The sequence below is a fragment of the Eublepharis macularius genome, chromosome 6 (genome assembly GCF_028583425.1).
Source record: "Eublepharis macularius isolate TG4126 chromosome 6, MPM_Emac_v1.0, whole genome shotgun sequence".
Lineage (NCBI taxonomy): Eukaryota > Metazoa > Chordata > Lepidosauria > Squamata > Eublepharidae > Eublepharis > Eublepharis macularius.
Window position 1 is genome coordinate 68,877,926 of NC_072795.1, and position 18,122 is coordinate 68,896,047.

The following is an 18,122-nucleotide window of genomic DNA, read 5'->3' on the forward strand; positions in this document are numbered from 1 at the left end:
GTGATGCACCAAAAGTTCAGTCCACCTAGACATGACTGACTATTATGCTGATGGCCTGTGGATGTCCAGAGCTGTAAAGGTTTGAAGAAGCATAATGCAACTTGCAAATTACAGTAGCACACTGCATTAAAATGATTTTAAGGATTCTTTAAACATAAGAGCAGGGCTTCATATAATCCAGCATCCCATTTCACACAGGGGCCGACCTCTTGCCTTGGAGGGCTGACAAACCAGGCACAGAGGCTGAGGCATTCCCCTGATGCTGCCTCCTGGAACTGGTATTCAGAGGTCTACTGCATCTGGACATGGGGGTTCCCTTTAGTCATCTTAGCATTGATAGACTTCTCTTTCATAAATCTGTTCAATTCCCTTTTAAAGTCATCTATGCTAATGGCCATCACTACATCCACTGGGAGTGAACTCCACAGTTTACAGAGCAATCCTCTGCAGAGTTACTCCAGTCTAAGCCCATTGGTTTCAAATTAAAGTAAAGAAGTGCTTCCTTTTGCCAGTCCTGTATCTTTTTCAGCAACTTCATTGGGTATGGACCAGCAGAGTTGAGATAGGACAGCAGGTCATTCAGGGCATGAGGTGGGGCACAGAAAGGAAAAAGAGAAGATAAACATGCAGAGTTCTAGAACAGTAATTGTTCTGGGATGGGAGGGGGGGCTGACTCCAACCGTGGACCCTTATAGGAGGGCCAATGTGACAGAATGGTTAGAGTGTTAGACTAGGATCAGGGAGACCCAGTTTCTGTAGCATAGTGGCTAAATGGTTGGGGTGCAAATCAGCACTCTGATGGTTTGAATCCCTTAACTGACCTGAGGGCCATGGTAGCTCAGTGGAACATACCCTGAAGGACATACACTATTACAGTAATCTTTCCTCAAAAGGTGAAGGAAAGGCTCAATTTACTCAATCTACCCAAGGTGCAGTAAGGTTCACTCTCTCTCTCTCTCTCTCTCTCTCTCTCTCTCTCTCTCTCTCACACACACACACACACACACACACACACACACACACACACACACACACACACACACACACACACAGATAACTGGCCTCAAAAACGTTGAACAGCCCATCTGCCTACAAAACTTGTACGTATGGATGTGCCATCGAATTGCAACCGACTTGTATCAACCCCAGCAAAGAACTTTCAAGGTAAATGAGAAGCAGAGGTGGTTTGCCATCGTCTTCCTCTGCAGAGTCCCTCATCCAAGCACTGACCCTATTTAGCTTCTGAGATCTGACTAGATGGGATTATGCACGACGCCTTTCCTCCTCCTTCCATACAGGTGGTAAATATATTTCCATGAAGTGAACTTTCTCAGTCTAGGAGGGTTTGGTTGTCTGTACCACCCTGCCAAACAGCAAGAAGGACTTTACTACACATCATGTACAGCCATGAAAAAACATGTCATAACCATCTTTATGGATCTTGAGAGGTGAAAGATCAAAGCATTTATTGCAATCACATCATGCATTTATTGCAATCACATCGTGCATAATTTTGGCCAAATCTCACGTGAAGTTCAGGGTAAGTCCCTAAGTTGCTTTCTTTTCTGGTACACTGAAGCTCACCAGAGCTAATATCTTTTTGCTACTACTCCCTGGAGTTATGCTAAGGTTTCTGCTTTCTCCAGGCTGCTGTAGCTGTTGGCAGCTGCTAAAATTTACTGGGCCAGATTCTATCACTGCTAGACACAAAAAAAGCACCATTCTCAGTAAGTTCCAGCTACCATCACTAGGGTTGCCAAACTCGTTTGGGAAATACCTGGAAATTTTGGAGATGGAGCCTGGGGCGGGTGAGGTTTGGGGGAAGGGGAGACCTCTGCAGTGTATAATGCCAGAAAGTCCAGCCTCCAAAGCAGCCATTTTTTCTACGAAAACTGGTCTCTCCAGTCTGGAGATCAGTTGTAATTCCAGAACTCCAGGCCCCACCTGGAGGATGGCAACTGTAACCATCCCTCGTGTTTAAATTGGCTCTTTGGCAGAAGGGAAAGGGAGTTTGGTTTCAATGGCTAAATCCCAGTTGCAAAGGACTTTTGTACCTGCAAAAGCTGTCTTTTTGTCTAGCCTTTTGAGAATGAGAAAATTCAGAAATTGCTATAGGAAGAAAGTAAATGCAAACTGTCCCTTGCCGAAAGTGTAACTGGAAATGGGCATTGTACTAAAATAAGCATAACTTTAGCATGCACACAAACACACGCAGTGCAGACAAAGCTTTAGCATGGTAGAGCTTAGTGAGCCAGCCAAGTGTTGTGGTTTCAAAGATTTCAAAACACAACACTCTTATTCTGGTTAGAGTGTTGGACTAGGTTTGAATCTCTGCTCTGCCAAGGAAGCTTCTGGGCAGGGCCAGCGCGCCCAATGAGGCCAGGTAGGCGGTGGCCTCAGGCGCAGGGTGCTGGAGGGAGCGGCGGAGGAGGCGCGGGGGGCGGGAGTGCGCGCCACAGAGCTGCAGCCTCCTATCCCTCCCGCCGCCACCACCAGCACATGCCCCTGGCTGGGCGCAGCCGCTGCAGGCAGGCATCTGCGGCAGCGCAGGCAACCGAGCGGGAGAGTTCGGAGGCCACCCATGTACCATCACAGCCATCTGCCGCAGCGATCAGGCTGACAGCGGCGCGCGCGCTCCCGTGATGACGTCACGCATTACGTCATCATGCAGGCCGGTGCACACATGGGGGGGGGGTGCCTGGCCGGCCGGCCACAAATGCTGAAAACCCTTGTGCCGCCCCTGCTTCTGGGTGACCTTGGGCCATCACATACTCTCAGCCTAGCCTTACAGGGTTGGAGGAAAGGAGAACAATGTAAGCCATTTGGGTACCCATGAGGGAGAAAGGTAGAATATAAATGAAGTAAATAAATAAATAATCCATCCTAGAACGTGATGCCTATTTCTTTTGTTCCTGACAGAACAACAGTAGCAACAACAACAGCAACAACAATATTCAATTTATATACTGCCCTTTAAGACAACTTAACCCCCACTCAGAGTGGTTTACAAAGTATGTTATTATTATCCCCACAACAGTCACCCTTTGAGGAGGGGTAGGGCTGAGAGAGCTCTGGAAGAGCTGTGACTGACCCAAGGTCACTAGCTGGCTTCAAGTGGAGGACTGGGGAATCAAACCCAGTTCTCCAGATTAAAATCCCACCACGCCTCACCACTACACCAAACTGGCTCTCACATTCTAAGTATAGTGACAGACCACCTTTTTGACAAATATGCCATACTCAACTCTTCTGCTCTATAATAGTGCCACTTTAGGACATATGATAGTACATATTCAGCACCCCATGCCATGATATAGTTTTACTTCTTCTCTACTGATGTGTCAGGAAGTGTGCAACTGAAACAGCTTTGGAGATACAGGCAGACACCATACTAGCCAGGCCTTCTGCCTCCTGCCCAGGTGTGCTATCAGCATCCCACTGCTGTGACACTTGTGGCTCTTGTCCTGCAGGCTGGCCACTGACGCTCTTAAGATACAAGCTTTTGCTCCAAAACAGTGACTCTTCCAGGTATTTTGTTTTATTTTGTTTGGCAGTGTTCATTGAGCATGCACAGACAAGCTTTGAACAAAGTTGCCTGTGCTGCTGGAGCTGTTTTTGTATCCAGTCTGTCCTTTGCTAGGGTTAGGCCTGTGTCATCCTGCCTTATGGACTTTTCTGTTAATCATTATTTAAATATTTGCACTGCTCACACTTGCCCAGAACTGGGAGAGGCTTCTACTTGCAATCACAATCCTACTGAATTTAATCTGTCAAACATGCCCCAGTGCTGAAACAGGCCTCTACTGTCAAATGACTTCATCACCATCTTGGCTATAAAAATAGCATAGCACAATGGACACAATCTTGGACTTGGTGGGACTTGGGTTCAAGCCTCTGTTTTACCATGATTCTCACCTAGAGGAATTACTACTGCCATGTGGTAGGCAACATATGGGTAAACTAGAGTATAGAGAAGGAGTTGGCCGCAGTACAGAACTGAGCATGCTGGCTCCTCTCCTAGTTTCCATGTGTGGGCATAGCACCTATGGCTATACAGACATGCACACACTGTGCACTCATGGGGGTGAAGAGGCATAGGCAAGGACAAGACCAGCAGATGTGGGTGGAGGCAGGACAGCATGCTCAAAGAAACTCCACCACTACATGCATTGCCTTTTACCTACAATGTCATGTATACAGAGCTACTCGCTCAGCCTAGCCCACATCACAGGATTGCTGTGAGGACCAAACAAGATAATACCACATGTACTGTCCTGAGTACAAATATGATTTTTTAAAAAGAGTATGCTTTCTAAACTAAGTTGTTCTTTGGTTCTGCTGTGTATATTTAAAAGATTATCAACTATTCTGATTACTCTCAGATCTTGTTTTAAACTGAGCTAACTTAATAACATTCCTCCCCCCTTCAGCTGGATATATAAATTGGCCTGATGGATTTATACTCCAATGCATCTGATGAAGTGAGCTCTGACCTGGAATAAATGTTGCTAGTCTTCATGGTTGCCACTGGACATCTGTTTTAGTCAACTCTCTTTGCTCACAGCACCTGGCTTTCCAATAGGGCATCTACGTCAATATCTCTGGCAACTGGCCTCATGAAATGACAAAACCAATCATTATTTATTTTATTTATTTATGTCATTTATAGTCCGCCTTTCTCACTGAAACTCAAGGTGAATTACACAGTATGAGATTAGTACAATCAGTATCAAGTACATTTCAATACAGTATCAAGGACATTTCCATAAACAATGCCATAGAGTAAATAGATATGAGTTTAAAAGACATAGTATTAGCCAGTATCCAATACAGAGTAGAAAAAATACTGAAGCAGAAGATAATCAATTCTAGGACTAACATTAGACAACATGGAGCACTAGTGGTACATAGGAGTACATATTTAAAGCACTAGACAATATGTAAGGCAATATAGTGATGAAGTCTATGGTCCCTAACTCATTAGCAAAGCATCTGAGACCCCATCCCTACAATACAGTCCTCCCATTTGAGTAAAAGGCCTTTTTGAATAGTTTGGTTTTGCATCATTTATGAAACGCCAGGAGAGTGGGGACTCTTCTGACATCCTCCGGCAGGTCATTCCACAGGATAGGGGCCACCACAGAGAAAGCCTGAGCTGCTGCTGACTTCACCTGTGTGCAGCCTGGCACCTGCAGGAGACCCTGTTCAGATGAGCAAAGTTGCCAGGGAGGAACATAGGGAGGGAGGCGGTCCCATAGGTATGCCGGACCAACGCCATGAAGAACTTTGTATGTAATAACGGATACTTTGAACTGAGCATGGTAACTGATGGGTAGCCAGTGGAGCAACTCTCATGAGTAGGCATTAGGACCCCCGTATGCTCATATCTCAGCACTACTAGTCAGCCTAACGCCTTTTGTATTTTCTAAAATTCAAGAGATAATCCTTATGAAATTCACTTACTTTAAAGGAATCTGTAAGAAAAGGTGCTATCAGTTGGGATGGAAGAAGATAGCAGGTATCCAAAGCAAATATTGCATTTTCACTCTCAAAAGGCTGCATCATACAGGACCCCTGGTGGGAACATTATCTCAGATTTGCCCCCCTCCTGTGCTTCCTCATTTCTTTCTCACACCCCCTCTAGCAACCACTTAAACCAAGGAAATGGAGTTTGAGGGGCCTGTTTGCCCACAATTTACATCTTAAGTGAAAACAAACAGTCTTGTTACACCTTTAAAAACTAACATAGTTTTTATTGAAGCATACAGTTTTCATGGACCTGAGCCCGCTTCATTAAAAGGCAAGTACACATTATGCATTTGATGAAGGGGGCTCTAAGGTACCGCTAGACTCCTGCTCATTTTTGCAGCAACAGACTAACAAGGCAATCCCTCTGCAATCACCATGTTATGTTAAACACGTATCTTGTGCAACTTAAAGACTAAGTTTTAAAAATATATAGCATAAGCTTTCAAGGACTACAGTTTACTTTGTCCGAGGCACATAGCGGGTCCAAACTAGACAGACACACATACACATATCAGGAAAAGAAAAAAATATAAACAATAGGGGTTCAAAGAAATACGGGAAACATGGGTTGATCTGCAATTATGTAGACTTCATATGTAATCAAGGAAAGTACAAAAGTGGAATTTGGCAATCTACCTAGTTTGCTAAGCTAGTGAACACTTGTAATGACAGGATGACTTGAGCTTCATTGTGAGGTTCTCAGTTTTAATATCCTCCTTACCCAAGAACCAGTGCCAGGATTGGTTTAGAAACTTGCGTGAGATCACCAGGCTAGCTCCTGCATGTATTGCCTTTAAAAATACAGTGAAGAGGAAGGTTAAAACTATTGTTGCTGTCTCGGAATGATGCAGATTTCTGAGAGCGTCATTATATCCCAGATTTCGATGTGTAGCTTGTGCAGCTCTACAGCATGGTTCGTTTCTTTATAAAATTATTTTGTTGTATTAATCTACACGAGTGGCAGACAGTACAGCCCTCAGTTTATGCAGCTGAAGACCCTGGAAGGCATCACCTTTGGATCTCCAGGGAGCACCCATTTGAAAATAGCTGCCCCAGGAGGATGCTTGGCTGGACACCTTGCAGTGTAATAAATCCACACCTACCCAAACCCAAGCATGTACTTTTGAGATTAAACAACTTTCTGTTGAGAAAACATGGCCTTCACTTGGACTTGGTAGTAAAAGATGCTCAGATACAAAGTGGCACCATTATTGCAAACCCACAGGCTCCTATGAGCTGCTTTATACTGCAACAGAGATGCACCCAAAATGGGAAGTTGGCCGCACTCAAGAAAACATTGTCCACTCCATACAGTTCTCTTTTCTTCTCATCTTCCCTCTCACTGCTTCTCCAGTGCATTCCACCCTGGTTTGGTAATCTCCAATTAAAAAACAAAATTCAGACTGGGTCTAAAGTTGAAGTAGTTTATCCACATCCAGACCAACAATCTTCAGTCTTCTGCGCAGAACAAAGCAAAGCAGTTCTTTAATAAGCAGATACCACCTTGCTTCAGGTGTGCCTTTTTCTAATTTGTCCAGAGATGTTAAAATAAACAAAAGCTCAGCCCCCCCCCCTTTCTGGAGAAAAGAAAGGAGATTGCCCAGTTCAGTGGGTGGACAAGAAATAGATCACAAGGTATTATTTATTATTATATTAGATTTTTTGTCCACCCTCCCCACCAGGTGGGCTCAGGGCGGATTACAACATTTAATAGTACTGGACTCACCTTTGCCCTCCGGAATAATCTTTTCCCCTTCATCATTTTTCTTGGTTCCTCTCAGATGCAAGAAGATACAGAAGCCTTTTTAGTAATTAAAGATGCCTCAAAGACAGCACCGTCTGTCCTTCTCAAACACGAAACCTCTCTCTCCATTGTTTACCCTGCAGGACTTTCTGCTATTTACACTGAAGGAAGACTAAAGGCAGTAGCTCTTCAAGTCACACTGGTTTTCCCAGCACACCCTCATTGACAATGAAAACAGGAATGGGGTGTCAGCTTGATCCACAAATCAGCAGCACTTGGGTGGAGAGGGCTGAAATAAGTTGGCTCGTAGCTGCAAGCATTTGGGAAAGCAAGGGACCAAAGTGGGCAGGAGAGCAAGCAATGCTTAACACCAACACTGTATGGATAAAAGGTTAGGCCATTGTTGAGTTTGTTTAGAAAATATGGGAGGCTCTCTCCACATTCTTTATCTTAATCCCTGTACAACTGATGCATGCTAAAAACCAGGGTGGATAAAAATCAATGATTTTTTTAAAAAAAATCAAAAAAATCGGATTTTTTTAATTTAAATCGGTTTTTTTTAATTTAAATTGGATTTTTTTAAATAAAATGCTTTTTGAGGAAAATATATTACCATCCAAAGGTTATTCCATCATGAAGTAAAGATTAGTTTTTAATTATGTAGAATAAGGCTGTATATGTTTAATTTTTTTGATAAATAAATTCCATTAATCCATTCACAATGTCATGCTCTTCCAGAGGTTTTTGTAAGATTATTGGGCAGTTTCTCTGCCTACAAGATATTATCACAGATGCTTGGTTTTGCAGTTCTCAAAACTGAGTTTGTGTCAGCTCAGCAGAGATCACATGCCTCTTCTTCACAGCAAAAATGTTATAACATGAACAGAGTTGAGAAAAAGACCTTAATCCTATTATTCTACAAACCTATGAAGACAGAATCAACCCCTCCAGTGCTAAGTTTCAAGAAGTTCAGTGAATAGAAACAATATTTTTCTGATTGTTTGGAGTGGAATAGATCTGCACAAGAAGAAACTAAGTGTGAGGAGGGAGGGGCAAGCAGTACAAAATGAAAGTGAAACTTTTTGAGCACAATACTGCACGTCTTTGGATCTTTTGTGTGTATGACCTGAGGTTTATCACATTCTTTCCTTGGAGGAAAAAACCTATAATGGCAGCAGGCCGTAAAAGAGACCCAGTTTGGGAATACTTTAATGAAGTTCCTTTACCTATCGGTAAGGCAGGCATCTACTTGCATATTAAAGTTATACCAGCAAGAATTAAGTCTTTATGTAGAAAACTATGATTTAAATCAAGCCTTAATGACTAGTGATTTAAATCGTGATTTAAATCGTGATTTAAATCAGTTTGATTTGAATCAAATCCACCCTGCTAAAAACCCAATTGTTAAAAACAAAACCAGTCATGCTGCAAAATCAGTTACAGTGGAGAGCAAGCTGAAACCAACCAAACCTTGAAAAGAGTATAAAGAAAAAGCTGAGGATAGGGCATCAGAAATTTGTCTGCTCACAAAAGCTAAACTGAAGGGCAGGAACTGTCTTACACTCAATATATTTACATCCAAACATAATCAAAGGGGTTATGGCAGATTTTTTTTCCTGGGATGTCCCAAGAAATGATGGTCCCATTTGTACTAGATTCCACGTGAGATCACTGATCAGTGGTCCACTTCAAGTGTGATTGCAGAAAGTTTCTTTTTAGAGGGGAACATAATTTCATCACAATTTTTCTAAATGATGAAACATCAACTATAGTTGCTTTACACATGCATAGACTCACTAATGGGTTCCTATCTCCCCCATGAGACAAAATCCTTTCCAGTTGATAATCTGCTGTAACCATTGATGTTGTTCATCAAGTCTTCATACTGATTGACAAGATGCCAAACAACGTGGAAAACAATGTCCTGGGTTTTATTTCTTTTATTTATTTAAAACATTTCTATGCTGTCTTTCCAACCAACTCAGGGTCCCCAAGGTGGTGAACATTTCAAACATTAAAACAGCGTTTAAAATACAAATATATTATTACCTGTTTAAAACGATTAAATAAAACATATAAACAAAAGCAAACACAAACACACAAACAGGGAAAAGGGCTAATAAGAGTTAGTGAGGAAACACCAAACTAAACAAAGAAGTCTTCACTGACTGCTAGCAGACAGCATCAGAGGGAGACTGGCCAAATTCCTCGGAGAGGGAATTCCAAAGTTTTGGCAACATGACTGAGAAAGCCCTTTTACCAGGTTGCCACCCATCTATGCTGTAGATGGCAGAGGCATGCAAAGCAAGAAGACGACCAGAGGGGGTGGGTAGATTCCTATGGGAGCAGGTGGTCCTTGAGGTATGCTGGCATCAAGCTGTACAGGACTTTAAAGGTCTATACTACCACCTTCGATTGAGCTGGGAAGCCAATTGGGAGCCACTGTAGATGGAACAAGACTGAAGTGATAATAAAGGCAGAAGATGTTCTTTTGGCTATAACTGGGATTGGCCGGAAGTGTGGGGACTCAACTCCCATTTCAGAAGAGGTCAAAGAGAAACCCTCCCAGCTAGGAATAAAATAATTAAAAGGTTAGCACAATCTGTGAAAGTGTGCAATCCAAGAATCAGGGAATGGGGAGAAATTGAGTGACTAGCCTCTGTTTCAAAGTTCTAGCTTGGCTTGTGTCCATTTCTTGGAAACAAATGTCAAGGTAAAACTTGACAAGGTAAAACTAGTGACTTGTACAATCTAGTTAGCTTTATCATTTTATTTCTTTTTATTACTTTCTGTAACATTTCTGCTAATGTTCTCATACTAGTTTCCTGTGCCTCTGTGCTCCTAGAAAACAGAAATCTATGCTAGCAAATAAAAAACTTTTTCCTTTTGAAAGGTCTCAAACTGTGGCCAAACAGTCCATACTCAAGTATCTGGCCATTTATCCATGCACCTGACTAGGCAGGCAGGGAGAGGAATGTGTGTAACAGCCAGCGCATGCACTCTGTCAGTGCCTTAAACCATTGACAGCAAAGGAAGGGCAGATAAATTTGATTTTTGGCAGGTATATACTCCATACAACAGGAGGGAAGGGGGAAGCAGGTGAAAGTCCTCTCACATACATGCAGACCCACACCTCCACTCAGGTACTTGTAGACAAGGAGAGCAGGAAGGGCAGATCACTATACCTATGACCCACTCCAGTCAATGTTCTGGCCACAGCATTCTGTACCAACTTTAGCTTCCAGGCAGTCTTCAAGGGCAGCCCCACCATAGAGTACATTATAGTAGTCTAATCTAGATGTTACCAGGACATGCACCACAGTGGCAAGATCTTTTTTGTCCAGGAAAGGCCACAGCTCACTCTCCACCTGAAGTTGGTGAAAAGCGCCCCTAGCCACAGCTGCCACCTGTTTATTCAGGCCTAGATCTAGCAGCACCCCTAAACTGTAAACCTGCTCCTTTAGGGGGACCCCAACACCACTGGGAACAGGAGACATCATAATTCCTGGGTCAAACCTTCCCCCCAACAGTACAATTTCTTCTTTGTCAGGATTAAATTTGTTTGTTAACCCTCATCCATCCCAAAACTGCCTCCAGGCACCTGTTCATGGTTTCCATAACCTCCCTGTGATCTGCTGAAGGCATAAGATAGAGCTGAGCGTCCTCCATATATTGGTGGCATTCTGCCCAAATCTCTGGATGACCTCTCCTAGTGGCTTCACATAGATATTGAAAAGCATGAAGGTCAACGCTTGTGAGAGCTTGCAGGCCAGAGGCCAAGAAGCACAACAGCAGTTCCTCAGCATCACACTCTGAAACCTACCTTCAAGGTAGGACTGAAACCACCGTAGTCCATACCCCAAAAGGTCATCCAGAAGGATATCGATGGTATGAAAAGCTGCTGAGAGAATTAACAGGGTTACACTCCCCCATCCATCTCCCAGCATCTGTCATCCAGCAAGGGACCAAGGCCATTTCAGTCCCAGAACTATGCCTAAAAGCAAATAAAAATTGATCCAAATGGATTCTTCATTCAAGAATCCTAGAAGTTGCCCAGACACCACTTGTTGAACAACCTTGCTCAAGAATGTTATATGTGAGACTGAATAGTAGTTATTCATCTCTCCTGGGTCTAGAGTAGATTTCTATAGAAGCAGATGCACCACTGGCCACTTCAAGGCAGTTTTGCTCTCATAATAATTGCATTTCCCCCCTCGGCCAGTTTCCTCCTGCACTAGGCTATGCCCCAGGCCTACTAGAAACAGCTGGCTCCCTCTCTGAAGTTCTGCTGACTCAGCTAGAGCACTCTGCTCCCATGTCTTCCTCACATACCAGAATTTCTTATTTCAAGAGTTTGCAGTTTCTGCCAGCATATCTACTCAAGAGTAAGATTCTACTCTGAATGCATGCTCTTGAGAAGAACCACTGGAAAGGAGAAATCTAGCTTGAAATGGTACCGTCCCAGCCAAAAGATCTATACAAGGCTGCGGCAACACATATGCTGGCTGAAGGGCTCATTTCAAGCAAGGCACTGGTATCCTCCCAGTCAGATTTTCCCCTGATGAAGAGGTACAGGCTGATGCTCTACATGGCAGAGTGGACGCCTTAGTATTTTTGCAGCTCCTTGTAGGCATGAATTCCATGTCTTCAAAGAGCAACACCAAAAGATTCCCAAGAGAAAGGGATCAATGAGAAGAAGCATTTCCTTCTCCTCTCCCCAAAACTCAGAATCAGTATGCACACACCCAAAGACAGCTGAAATTATATTCCAATATGCCTTCCAACCCACACAGGCAATTTGTCAGGCGTAGACTCTTGGTTTCCTAATAAGCATTTTCTTAACCTTTCCAAGTTTCCATGATACAAATGGAGCCCTGCAACACAGTTGAACACTCCCCACCCCCCCCCCACCCCTCAGGATTTTAAGGATGGAAACAGACAATATTTCACATACTATGCAATTCATCATGAATGAAACTGGTGGTTCTTCAGGTTCCTCCCTCGTGTATAGTTATCAAATTAAAGAACCATTGTCATCAGTAACTAATGATTTGCTGATTTCCCTATTAACCAGGGATTCCAAACAAGGATTAAACCAAGGTTAAACATATTTTTGGCAAATCTTGTGTTGGTTTAATTCACGCACATCTTGCAAAACGAAAAGGACTGATAGATTAAAGATGGAGTAGTTTAATCTTTCCATAATTCCCTCCGGCACCATTTTGAATCAGAAAAACATAGGAGGGAAGTGGGAGTCCCACCTTCCCCCATGCTGTGGTCCCAACCAGAATCAGAACCCTGCAGCGCTTTGCAGCTGGTATCGTGCTGCAAGTCCTTGTGGTGATCAAATGCAAAATGTAACATTGGCCCTCAGGAGGACCAAAAATGGAGTGCTGATATACGTAGCAATCCTCCTAGATTTCGACAGAGTTTCTTGGCCTTTGTTAGGTACAAGCAAAATTATAAGGATTCATTGTCCTTTCCCCCAATCAGCTGCCTTCACTTTTTTGCTAAGAATAATTGGTAACAACAACAACAATATTCGATTTATGTACCACCCTTCAGGAGAACTTAATGCCACACTCAGAGTGGTTTATAAAGTGAGTTATTATCATCCTCACGACAATCGCCCTGTGAGGTAGGTGGGGCTAAGAGAGCTCTGAGAAGCTGTGACCGACCCAAAGTCACCCAGCTGGCTTCAAGCAGAGGAGTAGGGGATCAAACCTGGTTCTCTAGATTACAGTCCTGCTGCTCTTAACAACTACACCAAACTAGGCCTCATATGCTGAATAATGTATAGTAGAGAAGGAAACACATGATGGAAGACCATCATTTTAATTGGGAGTGTCGTCCTTGGTCCTTCTATGCATTTATTTCCAAACTACTTTAATACTAGATTGTGTAGTTAATGCATAAGGGATGGCACTCCCACTCACAAAAACAAGGAATATGCTTCAAGACAATAAGGCAACACTAAAATGGGAGCCTGAAGAAACCCTTTGTGTCTGCTTTGTTCCTCTAGGCAATTTCTTGATAACACCACAGCTTCTGGCAACCCCCACCATAAAATTAGAAAAGGTGGGAACAAACAGGAAGTGCCAGGTCCATCTGTAACTTCTCCAGTCTTGTTGGGGTGATTTTCCATTGGCACTTAAATGCAATAACATAAATAAACTCCCCATAACCCTATGCTGGGTATTTCTGCAAGCAAAGAGCTCTTCTCATCACCAGCCAAGGGATGTGAGCACAACAGGCACTTCTCATCTCGTTCTCTGCACCCTTCATGAAAGTGAATGACTGCATTCACCATACAAAAGCAGAATTGTATTTTAGGGATGTGGGCGTGAACTCTGTGCTGTTTTCTAGTACTATAAATAACTGAACACACAGGAGTTAGCTGAGCTGAGGGGTGTGTGGTTTAGTGTTGGGAGGTATGTTTGCACTTTTACCACTTTGAGAAGGAGTTAATACATCATCATAATTCTCTGGCTGGCACCATTCTTCTGTGGTCACTAACTACATATGCTCATTTCCCATCTGATGTAATTAGCCTCTGGGCCTCTTCCAAAATAATATTGGGTGCTCTCTGATTGGCTTTTTAAAAAGAGATTGCATGAGTATCTACAGGTGGATACATTATGTGGGAATTGGTTATTCAAATAATACCTTATGTGAAATCATTGATAGGTTTTGCCAAAATCTAGGATTCTGACCAACAGATCGACCTGGAGAAAAAATACAGTTCCTCACACTATTTCTGCAAGCAGGTCCTCATACCAGCACTGCAAACAGCAAATCTGAATTCAAAATGTTACATTCGATAGGGTTTATTATATTCCAAACACTACCAAATGTCTTTATTCTAATATATCCTATATAAGTGGATCCTATATGAAGCAAGTGGAACTGCATGCATGAAACAGACCTTTTCCTTTGCAATCTGTCATGCTTCCTGAAATGAAGCACAGGGAGGAGAGAGGTCACCACAGGGTGCAACTGAGGTATACAATAGAAGACAGGGAAATCAAAAGAAATCTTAGGTGAACAGAAGTGCCAATTGTGTGCAAATGGAATAAGGCTTAAAATTCAAGCCACAGTGCATAAGAGGTCAAGAAAGCCCCCACTCTCCTGGCTTTATGCAAACTATGCAAAACTGAATTATTCACAGAGGGGGGGTGGTATTCAAATAGGAGAGCTGTAATGTAAGGAAGTAGTCTGCACCAGTAAAGAGATCGGAACTATAGATTTTACTACTATGTACTGTTGCTGTAAGAATGACCATATTGGGTAGTTTCTATGTTGTTTAATATGTCGGTCTTAGAATCATTTATGCTGTGTTTCAGCATTTCTTCAACTCTGTATTGGATTTCTGCTTGTTTTAAATCTTTGCAAATTTGCATTTATATACCCCCCCTTACTTTGTTTATTGAAATGTCTTTACAATTGACTGTACTGACTCACACTATGTAATCTGCCTTGAGTCTCAATGAGAAAGGCTGTGAATAAATATAAAGACTATAAATAATGTAAGCAAACATATGGGGTATTTTAGAGGATACATTGCTACAAAATACTTTTGTAGGGAGTTAGGCAACCCCCAACACGTGCGATGAATGAAGTTGCTTGCATTTTGCGTGGCACTCATCCAATTCTCTGTCCAAACAACAGAGGCAAGCGCTGGAATCACAGGCTCTGCTTACTTCCAGTGTGTTCCAGCTAAGTATTGTACAATCCTTGTCTTCTGTTTGCCAGCATATCAACATTCTTCACAGGAAGACACTCTTTTTTTTACTGGCACTTAGGCTAAAAAGGTTGCCTATCCCTGCTCTAATCACTCTCTCAGGCAGGACAGAAGAATATGTCTTGGAAAACTCAACACTGTTGCTTTATATTTCCATGAATGCTCACAGTTTCCATGGGAAAAAATGATTTCCTGCAGTAACAACAACAAAAACATTAAAAGATAAATACCACTGAAGATGTGAGGACCACGGCAAGGCAGGGTCTCTTGTCATTAAAAAAAAAACCACAGTAAAATAAAACTGCACTGAGAAGATCATGCACTAGCTTGTATTTAAACAAGGGTTTGAACAAGCGTTTAAATACAAGCTAGTGCAAATTTCACGGGCTTAGAGGTTGTGTAAAATGTGCAGATTAAGTATATTTACATCTCAACACACAAGATGCTGTACATAAGTACAGTTTCTAGACTCCACAGGCCACCCTGTGATCCCAATACAATTATAAGAGGAATGGATTGTAAATACTGGGGGTTGGGCAAGAGTGTTTGCAGCTGCTGTTCCAATGGGAAATGTGGCCTGGTGATCTATAGAGGCACCTGCAACTGAGGTGCCAATGGAGGAGGCACTGCAGGGCCTGGTGGCAATGCCTGCTGCTGCTGGGCTAGAGGGGGATGGAAAAGAAGACAGTGTTGCTGGACAAAGATCCCAAATAGCTGAAACTGAGAAAGACCTTTCTCTGCCTAAGACCTAAGAGAGTCACAGCCACTCAGAGTAGACAGTACTGAACTAGATGAATTAATGACTCTAACATTTCTCAAACAGCAGGGGACTAATAGGGATTTCTTCCCATGCACTTGAAAACATTGTTTCTTCTCTTGATGGAACCCCTCCCTCATAAAAATGGTACCTTAACACTGCCTGAAATACATCCAGTTGCATGACATACTTTGTAAACCGCTCTGAGTGGGTGTTAAGTTGTCCTAAAGGACGGTATATAAATTGAATGTTGTTGTTGTTGCTATCTGATTTCCCCTCCTCTCACTAACGCTGCCAGCTCTCTCTCTTTGGTTAGGAGTACTTCAGCACAACAAATAAGAACATGAACTATAACTCTGAGAGACTTGCTGGGATAGATTGTCTTCCTATTCAATGTGGACCTAGATTCTGAGTGATAGGTAGCTTCATAAATAATGCTGCTTGCATCACATGGCCATGGCGATTACACAGTAAATCATATGAACACCTGAAACGAACACAGCACACTGGTGTATTTTCCATAAATAATTATGGGACCCTGCGTGTAGAAGCAGCATTACAATCTACTGCCTCAGTAACTATTCCTTTATCTGTCAGTTTCCCCTAATCTCTACCAGCCAAAGGGCCCAAATTCAGCTGCTTTGTCTCTCAGCTGTGAATATTAACATCTACTCATGGGATTTCCCACAGTCTGTGCAGAGATTTTATACCTCAAAGCAATGAGAGTTTCTGAGTTGCTTACACTGCAATCCTAAGCAGTGTTAACAACCTTCTATACCATAACAAGTCACAAAGGGTTTGCAATAAATGACTGGAGCACATTTTAAAATCTTCTACCATTGCCATGATTAAATCCCTTATTTCTAAAAGGTATGTGTTAAATCCTGTCATCTGAGAGTGCTTAGTATTAATAGTTTCTAGAAGCACACTGTTTCCATTTTACAGATGGTAAACAGAGGATGTGAATTGTTACATGTCATCTATGAATCACAATAGATTGCATTTAAATAATGCTTTAGAGCAGTGGTTTTCAACCCTTTATATCTGATGCCCTACCAATCAGTTTAGCAAAGAACCTGGGCCCCACCATGATAAAAAAAACTAATACCCCTCATTCTCCAAGAAGGACATTTACATGTTTTCAGGCATTCTGTTACTACTATTAGCAAGCCAGAGGATCACAGATAGATAAACCACAACAGGTAGAGTCAGCAGGAGACGGCATGTCACATTTGCAGGTGGACATGGGGACTGAGAGACAATGAATCCTTAGAAATTGTTATGAAAGCCCTGCCACACATCTTGACTACTACTGTGTCCCACTGGTGGTATGTGTATCACTGGCGTGGTATGGTATGGTATACACTGCTGCTTTAGAGTATTCATATACATCTGCAAAATAATCCTTACACCAGTTCTGCATGGTTAATAAACATTATTTGCCAAGTATTGAATATGGGACCTTGGCTGAGAGACAGTGGCTTGCCCATTGCTACTAGTAAGTTCAGAACGAGGCAAGATTTGAACAAGGAGCTTCCAGCCATCATGCTTTGCCACTATGCTGCATAATGTCTTGCATGATCTCTGACATGCTACCTATTTTCAGTAACAGAGGCATGAAAGACAGAGAGGAAGTGCTTACAACTGTGTGAATTTAAAATAATTTCTAGTCTATGGGATTTTCACAATGATCTTTGGCATCTACTGTAGCATAACACAACAAAGAGGGAGAGTTATGGCCAAAATGCTCTAGTGAAAAAAAAGAAAAACACCACCGTAACATTCTAACTGCTTGCACTCTTTACTCTCATTTCCACTTTTTAAACAAACCAATAGAATATATAGCCACTTGTCAATGCCTGTTCATATGCAAGTCAGGTAACAACACTCTTCCAGACACATAGTCATAAGAGGATCACCCGTATTATAATCCTTAAATACATACAATTCTGTTAATAAGTCCAGTAATTTATTTTTTATAGAAGAAATTCGTCATTAGAGACACTGTCCGATGAGGGTCTGGCTTGTTGTTGCCTCGTTTCCCGCTGCTTTTCCGAGAACGTGTCTGCAACTCCTTTCATATGAATACAGGTGTGATATCCACTGTTATGTCATCCAAAGGCTTCTCTCAAATGCATTTAACCTAGGTGGGAGACAAGGTTTTCCTAACAATTGCTAAGAATGTACTCTCGCTCAGTTGCCAGTATGCAAGTATGACGTGCTGTCTCCTGCTGACCTAGCTGCCATCTGTTGCCTTTTGGCATTCTAGCAGCAATAACTGAATGCCTACAAACATCCAAATGTCCTTCCCCAAAAAAAGAAAGTTATTTGTTTTTATCACAGAGGGATCC

The 18,122-nt window shown here is 42.4% G+C and overlaps 1 protein-coding gene across 3 annotated transcripts in view; it reads right to left on the reverse strand.

The window, feature by feature from the left end:
• The window catches only part of SH3PXD2A (SH3 and PX domains 2A), a 334,390-nt gene that overhangs the window by 269,354 nt on the left and 46,914 nt on the right, over nt 1–18,122 (reverse strand). Inside the window, exon 1 of one of the 3 annotated variants that reach the window (XM_054983546.1) lies at nt 7,256–7,418. The exons of the other annotated variants lie outside the window; for them this stretch is intronic. Coding sequence (XP_054839521.1) covers nt 7,256–7,291 — 36 coding nt within the window. The 5' untranslated portion in view covers nt 7,292–7,418. Of the gene's footprint in view, nt 1–7,255; nt 7,419–18,122 lie in introns of those variants that run through there. 3 annotated transcript variants of the gene reach the window in all.